At 45.7% G+C, this 12,521-nt stretch overlaps 1 protein-coding gene across 1 annotated transcript in view; it reads right to left on the bottom strand.

The window, feature by feature from the left end:
• The window catches only part of LOC120846062 (sushi, von Willebrand factor type A, EGF and pentraxin domain-containing protein 1), a 35,144-nt gene that overhangs the window by 11,805 nt on the left and 10,818 nt on the right, over positions 1-12,521 (bottom strand). Inside the window, exons 7-9 of the mRNA XM_040503578.1 lie at positions 7,834-8,082; positions 5,100-5,236; positions 1,251-1,353 (exon numbers count right to left, since the gene is read on the bottom strand). Of these exons, the coding sequence (XP_040359512.1) occupies positions 1,251-1,353; positions 5,100-5,236; positions 7,834-8,082 (489 nt within the window). The remainder of the gene's footprint in view (positions 1-1,250; positions 1,354-5,099; positions 5,237-7,833; positions 8,083-12,521) is intronic.

The raw sequence follows: 12,521 nt of genomic DNA on the forward strand, positions 1-12,521 counted from the left end.
ATTATGTTAATTTACGGTGCTCAGTAGGCTGTAGGTAACTCTTGGTTTTAATCGGATAAAAGCTTTCGCGTAATTCTCTAAGGCTACTTCTGCATTCGTGGTTACAGATGGGGAAGAAGGGTAGGATGGATAAACATGTTAGCATCAAGGGTTATTCATGCCTTGGCTACTAAATTTAACTCAGGTAACTTCAGAACTAGGGTAATGCAGTTGTTCAAAAATATAATGATAATTGCTTTCGAGAACAAATTGTTTGTTGGCTTCTTTGTATTCAGACACAGTCTAGAGTAGCAAACCAAAAGACAGACTTGCTCTGCCTGGCGAGGTCCCACTACCCTGCTGAAAATGGCAAAGTAGCACACTAAAAAAAAAAAAAAAAAGAAAAAAAGATTTTGAGAGGTTTTTGCGCCCCAACAACTCTTTCAGCTCGTAAAGAACGGTTTCACCCCAAGCACTCTCGCACGCTGGACCACTAGAAAGCCAACTGGGCAATGAAGAACTCATTCGCATCAAAAAAGAGCTTAAAAGAACACCATATAGGCTTTTCACGAAGAGCTCTTTTAAGGGGTGCTTAAAAGAAGTTTTAGGGTGTAAAATATGGACAAGCCGAGGAAGCCCTAGGGGTTCTTTTACGACCAGGTTTGTTTTAGGGTGTAGGGTCCTCAGGAATCGTCTTCCGGAGTTCGCAGTTGAGCCTATTTATTTATTTGATAACACCTCTCGCATGGTTAGAAACGTTGGGCTTGCTAGAACAGACTGTAATGTAAAATAAATTTGTATTTTTATATTTTGAACATTGGATATTTTGTGAACTGTACCGCACATTGTAGATAATATAGTATATGTTGAATTGTTGGAATTCGGTAACTGGAAAAAGAGCACCCCCAGGAGACAAAAGACTAACAAGAAAGACGAACAGTGATACCTTTTGGCGGGCTAGTGCGCTCCGTGTGTCGTACTCGTTTCTACCTCTTTTCTCGTCCTTTGCGCAGTTCATTTATTTCTACAAGACGAACAGTGCTTGATGTGCTCACGTGTGGTACATTTTCCATTTGTTATACGCATCTGCATAGTTATTCACATTTTGTTAACCATATCGACGTTTCTTGGATGCTGCATTGGCTGAACCAAGTCGGGCATGCAAGACATTAAATTGTTTGAAAAGATGACACAACAAAACTTCAAATACTCGTTGCTATAGCAAATGTAAGAAGACTAACAATTATAAAGTTGAGAACGTTTAAACTCACGTGTCACGTTAACTTGGAACTTGCAAGTAGCTTCGTTGCCGGATAGATCCCTTGCAGTGTAATGAACAGTGTGCACCCCAATTGTGAACTTCGTTCCCGAGTCCTAAGAAGACAATGCAGGAACCATACAATTTTTTTTTTTGAACTTGTCTTCCTAGACAAGAATTTTCATACTGCTCAAGACGGAAAGACACGATCCCTTATAAGTTAAGTTAATGGGTAGTTGAACATAATACTTCAAATACTTTATCAAAACTGGAAACATTTAATTGCAGAAATAATAATTGTTAAGATATTTTATTTATTTTCCAGCAACAAAAACGACGCTACTGGAGACAAGGGTAAGGAATTGTTTGAAACGAATTGACTGAACCCCTGCCTCCAAGATAGAGCAGCGGTAAAGCACATCTCAAGTCGTAGATTTATCATTTTGTAGCCGTTAGAGTAACACGTAACCTTTAACAAGTAACAATTAGATAACTTAAATGAACTTACACAGCAGATTTTACTGACTACTTTTTCATTATGTGTCTAGGTTGTTTTGTTTGCCATAAAAGACAGAAGACAAACCGAAACATATTTTTGCTGAAATATAAGCGGTGAAGTTCTGCTGGGGCCATGTATACACACACACACACATACACACAAAAAAAACACACACGCCACATTACACAATTTCAAAGTTATCGTAATTAAAACATAAGCGACGTCAACTATGCAAATTAATTTACACTAACAAACAACAACAAAAATTCAGTGCATTACTGGTAGACCACGATATGTAACTTCAACAAACCATGAAAACATTGCATTGCGAATGAAAAATAATTTATGGAGTTCTTGTTGGCATTAGCCTAGTTGGGAGCTATACCGCTTACATTTATACACTCGATATTCACTTGTATACTGTATACATCTGACTTACATTGTTATGTTTTTGATACGTATAAGCTTTTACGGCATAAAAAAAATGAGAAGATTCCGATCATTTTGTTTGGGGCGCGTAGTTTTCTGCCATTTCAGTGAACGGTAAGGTATCACATATCGATACACTTGTTGACCTTTCGCATTGGCACTTCTATTATAGTCCGATAAAAAAATTAATAAAAAAATACACTATACACACTCGCACCGAAAACCTTGAATAAGTCTATAGAAGTCAAACCTGTTTTATTAACTTCGGCTGACATAAAAAAAAAGAAAAGCAAACGAAATATATACAAAGCTGCTGAAAAGGTGAGGTACGCACGCTGCGTGTAATCTCCGTGCTGAGGCCTCTACTCGCGTGAACATATAGTTAACGACCTACAAAATTTTCAATATGGATTAATATTTCACTTCTGCTTGGGGTTTCGATTGTGCTCGCAACTTTAGCTCGGAATAAGTTGTCGGTCTAGCCAAAGGTGCTTATTTCGCTGAATGTATCAACGCTAGAACGTGCAGCCAAGATGGCGTAGCTAAATGTCGTTCGTTGGGACTCTGCGCCCGTCACTACTTCCCCTACAATCACAATTCGATTACGTCACTCAGCTTACCTAGGCTCGTTTTACGTTAAAGTGCGTCGAGTAATTATTATCTTATCATCTCATTATTTTATCCCGACAGGTGTCTCGAGAACCTTTGTTGTTGTACGTCTGACGTGTTACATTTTGCTTTATAGACCCTTTTCAAAATTTCAAAATGATGCATAGGTTATCTGCGGCAGCCATTAGTTGGTCATGCACTAGGAGCACGCATTGGACACGAGCGCTCCGTCAGCATTCGGAGTGTACTCGTTTCGAAACGAATTCCACGCGAGTGCTGCGCCAGTGCTCGACGCGAACTCGGAACCAATCACGGGCTTCACGCGGGAAGCGATGAGACCAACTAATGTCGGCAGCGCATAATCTATGCATAATTTCGCAATTTTGGAAAGGGCCTATTGTTCTTGCGATTGGTTTGTTACTTTCTTTATCTGTGTTTATTTTTTACTTATTGGATTTAAATGTACCTCTCAATGCAATATACCCTTTCCGAAAGTTCCTCAAGCAACATTGACGTTCGCCATTTGTTGGGCGCGAAGCGTGCGATTGGATCAAGAGTTTACGCCGAATGGTGGCGCAATTCTCGCGTCTAATACTTACCGAGAGTACGTGCCGATGCAATGGCCGACTCGAATAGTTGGCGCAGCAGCCACTAGATAACGCACAAAGAGAGAAAAAAAAAAAAAAAACACTGGATAGGTGGCGCAAGTCGCCATCCGATTCAAAGTGTTCAGCCACATCCGTCCATCCAGAGCCGTTTATCGAGAGAGTTTGGCCATACGTTGGTTTGAATAGGCGAGCATCTCGGGGCCAACCACAGGCCGCGAAACAGCCCCTAGCGGTGGTCGTGTGCTCTAAGTTTGTGACACGACTATACTTCGTTTCACCTTATGCGCGAGCGAAGGCAAAACTGGAAGCGCGAGCACGGAAGCTCCGTGCGTTCAGGCTTTGCTCGAGCGCGCGAGCTGGGGAGAAATGCAAAAAGCGCTGGTCTCGCGCTTCTAGCTTTGGCTTCGCTCGCACATAAATTGAAACGAAGTATAATTTGAGCCATGCCGAGCGGAACTCCGCGTCTCAAGACGCTCGCGCACCCCACCCCTTGCACTGTTTTCTTTCAGCCAGTCTCAGGACGCTGCTCTAGCAGTGCAGACAAAGGCATGGGCACGAGCGCGTGGCTTTGGAAAGTGCTTCCTATGCACGAGGTCTCGTACAAACAAAAGCGTTTCGCTGAGCTAGGCTCACGCGCCTGTGCTTTTATCTTCACTGCAGACGTTTGTGAGATGGAGTAGAGGTCTCCTGATTGGTCGACGCATTGTCACAAATTTAGTTTACGCTCTAAGCGTGGGGGGAATATTCGGCGCTGGCGGCGGCCTTTGCTCCGCCTATTGGCCAAACTCTCCCAATACACGGCTCTGCGTCCGTCCATCGGGTCTATTGCTTTTACTGGTGTGCCACGGAATAGGCCTGCTACACCTCTTTGTACCGTTTATCTGAACAAAAAAAAAAAAAAAAATGCCGAGTCACACTGGGGAACTAATGCGCCGCGTCTGATACTTCTCGCGGAAGAGAGCTACTGCGCGTGCTCAGAACGCGCCCACAGTCCAGCAGACAAGGATGGCGACACGCAGAAGTCTATTTTCTGAGTTATCCTCCGTAGTTACCGACAGCTTAAGAAACTGCAGGGCGTGGTGCGTCCCGAGCACATCATTATCGCTCCTCAGCCAATGAGAGTGCAGCGTTGCTCGATAAGCACGCCAAAGAGTCAATCACGATGCGAGAAGCGTGATCCTGATAACACACGCCCCTGCATTTCTGCCCCTGCATTTCTGCCCCTGCATTTCTGCCCCTGAATTTCTGCCCCGGCACATAAATTAAATAGAAAAAAACCTCACGCGGTGTCAACCACTTCACGGCCAGGTTAACGCCCGCTACAATACGTGGCTTGCACGCGACTTCATTGCCCGGTGCTGGTTGTAGTTATGGGGTGGGAAAGGTACGCTACGAAGCGTACTCGCTCAGTTGCAAGGGCATCACAATGGACGCGGATTTCACGTCAACGCAAGTCATGTATAGAGAGTATTCACTGGCGGGCGGCCATAGTTGTGTGCTCGACTGGTGAGCGCGTGATGACAGCGGTCTTCTACAGTTTTTTTGCTACGTGCATTGCGCGCCGTCAAGATTGCCGGTCTTAGCAGCTCGTTCTGAGCATGCGCTCGAAGCACCGCCCTCAAATATGGCGTCCGGCGAATACCTCCTGTAGCCTTAGTTTAAGTACCGAGGCCCAATAAGTTTTGAAAGTTTTTGCGTGGCGTCGAGTGACACGTACCAGGGTGTTTCTGACTTCGGTCACTTCCACGTTGTCCGAGAACTCCGGCTCGTCCCAAGTCACTAACACTCCGTCCAGCGTCGTGGCCAAAGCGGACACTGTGTCCGGACATTTTTCGACCTTGGGAGGCTGCTTGTCTGAATGAGAGAGACAGAAAGAGACAGATGTCACTCATTTAGATACGGCGCTTGGAACGCATCTTCGACGGGTGCTCAGCGCACTATCCCGCCCACGTATGAAAAGGGGTCCCAAAGTTGCGACAAATGGCGTCGCAGAAGCCGTCGTGCCACGCTGTCGGATGTTGCAATCCTGGCGGTTGACGCTACAAGTTTCGGCAAAACGTACGATGCGGATGCGAGTGTCGCTGTCATTGCGGCTTCCCAATTCCTTTCCGATGAAGCTTCCGTGCACTGTCAAATTGGAGAGCGACCTGCAGCGGAACAGGCTTCTGTCACGTCCACCGCCGCAGCGTTACACCAACAGGGTCGCGGTCGGCGACAGCTTTACGCTTTTATGACGTCATCAAACGGAAATCGAGGAATGAATTTTATAACTCGATAAACACCACTCGGAGACGCGTTTCTGGCGTTTAGAAGAATTTTCCAATGTGAATAAAACACCCGCAAAAATATAAGTGGACTTCCTCCAGGGATGTAGCTAAACTCGTGCTCTTTAGGGCGACTGGTATGCCGTTGAGAAAATCCGCCAGGTACGGGCAGCAATCCTGGGAGCTTACCAATACTACTGGAGCGTTTTTCCATCTCAGCTAACGTCGAACTGATCCTCAATTAAAAAGAAAAAAAAGAAAGAAAGAAAAAAAAACTTAGATGTTAACAGATTTGCCATTAATCTTAATCGTACGCAAGGTTGATCTTTGGACGTTTCATAGTTGGATGTCAGTGATTTAGTGTAATTTTGTAAGGGACATCAGTAGTTTCAATGAAGGTTTGGCAAAGCGGCGATCGGCGAATCGACTCGCGAATGTGGCCCCGTGATTTGCGAGCGGCATGGGCCAGTTCATCGATTCTCAACATACCTTGGATCTCAAGGAACCCTGCCGTCCTCTGCGAAGGTTATACCACCAGAACAGCTGGCGCGCATAACGGTCTGAACATGCCTTGCAAGTCTACTCATGCAAGCGGCGAACAACTGTGGTCTACAGAATTCAATCAGCTAGTAACAATATTAGCTCTAAACCATAATTTGCACTTCGATAATGACCATGGTAAACGCCATTGTCCTCTTCTCTAACCGGCTGACGAGTTCAAATGACCCAGCGGTACATTTTTTTTGTAGTCGTAACTTCGATTAACGCGTTCAATAGGTCGAAATAAATGACGCACCACGTTCACTATAAGAATGTAAGCGAAAAAAAACTTGTTGGAATCTTGCCAACACCGTTTTGACATATTGTTTGTGGCTACATAAAAACTGCAGAAAAAGCAGCAAAAAAAAAAAAAACCAAAACAGACACCAACAACAACAACAAAAAAGACAGCTCTTTGTTTAATGCGTTATTTGACGAGACCGTTTGGACAAAAAATGAACCTTCATTTCTAGGGGCAGCAATCGTGAAAAACAGGGCGTTCATGTAAGGCACTTTCTTCCCGTGACATCAGAAAAAGCGATACGTTTTTACAGGTTGCCGTAGTGACACTATCTTTGTCGTAATTCTGAGGCGGAGCCTCTCATTTAGTTTTTTTTTAGAGCGCAGCTCTTAGGCGCCCGTTTCCGGCTTGAACGGCATCGGCGTCGCCGTCGGCGTAAGCGCGAAGTCACGTGACACCCAAGGTCACGTGACACCCAAGGTCACATGACTCCCCAAGTCACGTGACCCCCCCCCCCCCCGAAGTCACGTGACAGCCCCCCCCCCCGCCCCCCCGAGGTCACGTGACCCCCTCCCCCCGAGGTCAGGTGACCCCTCCGGAGCATATTCAAGAATAAGGGGAGGAGAAGGAGGAGGAGGAAGAGCAGGGGTCTACCCACCCCTCAGTACCCTTCCCTCCTCCTCCTCAAAAGCTGCGCTCCAATTCGGCGTTACAGGGAAATGTAAACGGCTTTCACTTTTTTTTTTAAGGCCTGCTCCCAGATTTGCGTTCGATTGCGCTCTAGTGCGCTGCGTTACTTTGTGTACCGGATAGCTCTGCACCACAATTTAGAGCTGCGTATAAAGTTTGATAATGTTTTTTTGCACCATTCATTTAACATGGGTTTGAAATACTTATGAACAATATTATAAACGACGATTTATCGTTGATGATGCCTAAATTTGATCTCGAAAATACTGCAAAACATTGAGTTTAGGTGCATGCAAGTCGGAATCGTTCCAGGGCTACCCAAAAGATGGCGCCAATGTGCCACTAGATGTTATTGATTGTCAAGGACTCGGCTGACTCTTAGGGCCCTGGGATTCGATGAGAATAATGAAGCGAAATATTTTCAAGAAATTGAGCTCGCTAACAAAAGTTCAGAGGAACGTTGGCTAAAATCAAGGGACAGATGGAGGATAACTCAGCTCAAGTAGACCTAAACACAGTTTCATCTGGAGATAAAAATACTACTTGGCTATAGGTGGCGCAAGCCACCGTCCGATTCAAAGAGAACATCTGCCATGCATGCATGCAGAGGGAAGGTAACACACTCAAGCCCACTCAAACGCAAACCTGTGAACCAGCTTTTATCCTTCGACAGATCAACGATCACGACAATCAGAACGCTAGAAAATACTTGTTACCTCTGACGTCCACTTTGAACGTGCAGCTCAGGCTGTAGCCATTTTCTGTGTCATCGACAGAATACGTTATAACCGTCTCTCCATACGGAAAACTTCCGCCGTGCTTCTGGACCCAAAATGGGGACACCCTGATCGAGTTGGGGTCCAGGTTCGTGCTCGGAGGCGGAAGCGTCACCCAAGTCTCACTCGCTCCTGGAGGCAGGGTCTGGACCACGTCTTGAGGACACGTCATGATTGGCGCAATTTTAACTGAAAGGAAGGGGGAGGCAAAAAAACGTTAATGCTAAACTAAAAAAAAAAAGAAACAAAAATGACATGCAGGGTCGTGAAACTTTGAATTTCCAAAACGCATGCATGATTTAGGTGGTAAAGGCGAAAAAGCTCGGATTTTTTTTTTTTAGCTACCTTAATTTAACCTATTTTCGGAATATTCAGGCTTTACTCTTTTCTGTAGGTTATAAGTATTGGTTCAAAATTCAAAAGAGCTATTGAGAAAACGGCAAATTAAGTTAATGTCGACACCAAAATTTAATGTAACCCGCGCTCTCCGGTGGGCTGACGTCACATCTTGCGTAATTCGCAAGTACCGCAGACAGCCTAAGAAAACACAGTATTTTGCGCATGTGTTTTCGGGCGCAATCTTAACCATGCAGCATTCATTTCAGAGCATGAAACTTCTTTGTAACTCGTCGGGAAAAGCTATACTGACACCAGATTGTCTGATATCACAAAATCTGACGCCACATTTACAGCGTGCCAGTGCAGCCTCTTTACCTTCTTGGACTAAATTTGAAACTTCAACAACCTTACAAAATAGACAGACTCGTAATATGGGTTACTCGTTTACATAAGTCTGTTAATATATTGAACCAATTTTGAGGTTAATCAGAAACAATGAAAATTTCACCGGAGTTTTCCTGTATCAGAGAGCGTGTCGGCACAGTCGCCTTTTAGGCAGAAGTGCCAGAACTCTGCCCATAACTGACCTTCCCTATCGGTTCTGTTTGATTTTGGTTGCTTCACGTTTCACTACGGTTACTGACAGCTTAAAATACACAAAGCGTAGCTTATCACGTCCCTGCGTATTTAGCCGTGATTCGTTCTTTGGCGTCTGTGCTTTTATTGGCTTCGGATTGGCAATAAGATATTAGAAACTCGTCACGCCTTGCGTTTCTTAAGTTTTCGATGATTATAGAACAACTCAACTCTCTGTTCACGTTTATATACGCGTAATTCTTTCTTGGGTGTCTGCTTTCATTAGCTGCGGATTTATAGTAAGATATTAGGAACTCGCTACGCCTTGCGTTTCTAAAGTTGTCGGTGACTATAGACCAACTCAACTCTCTGTTCACGCTATTTTGGCGTGATTCGTTCTTTGGCGTCTGTACTTTTATTGGCTGCAGATTGATAATACTATGCTACAAACTCGCCACACCTTGCGTTTCTTAAGTTTTCGGTGATTCTAGACCAAGTCGACTATCTGTTCTCGCTTATTTAGGCGGGGTTCGTTTTTTGGCGTCTGTGCTTTTATTGGCTTCGCATTGGCAATAAGATATTAGAAACTCGTCACGCCTTGCGTTTCTTAAGTTTTCGATGATTATAGAACAACTGAACTCTCTGTTTACTTTTATATAGGCGTAATTCTTTCTTGGGTGTCTGCTTTCATTAGCTGCGGATTTATAGTAAGATATTAGGAACTCGCTACGCCTTGCGTTTCTAAAGTTGTCGGTGACTATAGACCAACTCAACTCTCTGTTCACGCTATTTAGGCGTGATTCGTTCTTTGGCGTCTGTACTTTTATTGGCTGCAGATTGGTAATACTATGCTACAAACTCGCCACACCTTGCGTTTCTTAAGTTTTCGGTGATTCTAGACCAAGTCGACTTTCTGTTCTCGCTTATTTAGGCGTGGTTCGTTTTTTGGCGTCTGTGCTTTTATTGGCTTCGCATTGGCAATAAGATATTAGAAACTCGTCACGCCTTGCGTTTCTTAAGTTTTCGATGATTATAGAACAACTCAACTCTCTGTTCACTTTTATATAGGCGTAATTCTTTCTTGGGTGTCTGCTTTCATTAGCTGCGGATTTATAGTAAGATATTAGGAACTCGCTACGCCTTGCGTTTCTAAAGTTGTCGGTGACTATAGACCAACTCAACTCTCTGTTCACGCTATTTAGGCGTGCTTCGTTCTTTGAAGTCTGTACTTTTATTGGCTGCAGATTGGTAATACTATGCTACAAACTCGCCACACCTTGCGTTTCTTAAGTTTTCGGTGATTCTAGACCAAGTCGACTTTCTGTTCTCGCTTATTTAGGCGTGGTTCGTTTTTTGGCGTCTGTGCTTTTATTGGCATTGCATTGGCAATAAGATATTAGAAACTCGTCACGCCTTGCGTTTCTTAAGTTTTCGATGATTATAGAACAACTCAACTCTCTGTTCACTTTTATATAGGCGTAATTCTTTCTTGGGTGTCTGCTTTCATTAGCTGCGGATTTATAGTAAAATATTAGGAACTCGCTACGCCTTGCGTTTCTAAAGTTGTCGGTGACTATAGACCAACTCAACTCTCTGTTCACGCTATTTAGGCGTGATTCGTTCTTTGGCGTCTGTACTTTTATTGGCTGCAGATTGGTAATACTATGCTACAAACTCGCCACACCTTGCGTTTCTTAAGTTTTCGGTGATTCTAGACCAAGTCGACTTTCTGTTCTCGCTTATTCAGGCGTGGTTCGTTTTTTGGCGTCTGTGCTTCTATAGGCTGTGGATTGGTAATACTATGTTGCAAACTCGCCACACCTTCCGTTTCTGAAGTTGTTGGTGACTGTAGACCAACTCAACTCTGTTCACGCTTATTTAGGCGTGATTCGTTCTTTGGTGTCTGCTTTTATTGGCTGCAAAATTATAGTAAGATATTAGGACCTCGCCACGCTTTGCGTTTCTTAAGGTGTCGGTGACTATAGACCAACTCAACTCTCTGTTCACGCTTATTTAGGCGTGATTCGTTTTTTGGCGACCGCACGTTTAGTGGCTGCTGAACAGAAATTTGGAGCTCACAAAACAAGGCTGGGGCGATATGCGGGACGCTGCAAAACCCAGAAATGTAACTCATACAGCAAAATCTCTAACGGATGGCCGTATTCTTGGAAACAAAGTATTCGATTGAACGAGGCCGACGAGGCCGACGAGACATGTGACGTCGCGATTCTCATTCCCTCTACTTTCCGCTCCGTTCCCTCAAGCAGGTGAGCCGAAGCCAAGAGGAGAGAGACGAGGCCGCCTCCCCTCATTCTCAACTGTTCGAAGAGAATCGTGACGTCGCTTTCCTCGCTTGCACGCGACCTTCTCTTCTAAAAATACGGCTATCCGCTTAAGGTATCGATGTATGAGTGTTGCTTCAAAGTTCGTAGTGTTCCGTTAAACACTTCTGTGGCCTTGTTTTGCAAAATCCAAATTTCGGTTCAGCATCCCTTCAATGACCGCAGACAGGCACGTAGCCAGGATTTCGTTTCGGGGGATGGGGAGGGGGGGGCATTCATGACAAAATGCTGTATGAGGGTGAGGGGGGAGAGGAGGTCCCAGCAAAATGGAAGATTTCGGGGGAGGGGGGCGGGCCGTCTGCCCCCCCCCCCCTCCCTGGCTACGTGCCTGACCGTAGACCAAATCAACCCTCTGAGGTCACGCCACTGCGATTGCGCTGCTGTCGTCACTGCGCATGCGCAGACACCTCAGGCGAATCTGTTTTTTGCGCACGCGCGGTGCCCACGCCCGGTGCGGGCCAAGCGCGGGCTTGTCAGTAAACAGGGTGTCGGTGCATATACTAGGTTTCGCTTGAAGGCTGATGCGCAGCTGATGCGCTATCGATCCGGGGGAGACAATCGAGCAATGCTAAAAAGGGCGTCGACACGGTGCTCGTCGTCACTCTGCGTTCACTGTCACCGCGACTAAACCAATCACAGACGCTGAATGTGCCATGATCATACACTTCGTTTGCCGTGCGTGGTTGGTATAGCCGGTGACAGCAGACGTAAACAAACGAATTTGGCAGAGACACTTGGACTGCTCACGTGTAGGAATGCGAAAGCATTCCTACACGGCAGCGCATTCCTACAAGCAGCGCGCCACGTCTTCCTATCGCACACGGCGCTGCGGCGGTGACATCTCGCCCTCCAACTTGCCGCCTTCACGACGGCTTCCGTGACGAGGCATCTGCGTTGCTGTGCTTTTCTTTGTGTTTTATTTCCGAGGCGCGTCCACTCTGACCTCGAGCGGCCGCGGCGGCTTCCGTGACAGAGCATCTCATATGACGCGTCGCAGCCAATTTAGGTGCCGTTTTTGGCAGCTACGGGTTTTTAAGTGCCGTTTTTGGCAGCTACGGGTTTTTAAGTGCCGTTTTTCGCGGTCACAGACGCTGCCGGCTCCGCTCTATGGAACAGCTAATGCTTTCGCATTAGAAAGAAAGAACGACCGCCGTGATGATGCACTTCAGTCGCCGCTTGATTGCCTCCATTGGATTGTAACGTCAGCTGAGGTCGGGCCTAGTGTGAAATGGAGCTGAGCGTGTCTGTGCGCACGGGAGGGCAGTTCTGAATGCGTCTCGGTTGCACTTCGAGCAGGGCAACAACAAGGTACGACATAACTCACCCCCGTCGCTGCAGGTGAGCAAAATACGACACGGCTCCATGCTGTTC

The sequence above is a fragment of the Ixodes scapularis genome, unplaced genomic scaffold (assembly GCF_016920785.2).
Source record: "Ixodes scapularis isolate PalLabHiFi unplaced genomic scaffold, ASM1692078v2 PGA_scaffold13__105_contigs__length_92229423, whole genome shotgun sequence".
NCBI lineage: Eukaryota > Metazoa > Arthropoda > Arachnida > Ixodida > Ixodidae > Ixodes > Ixodes scapularis.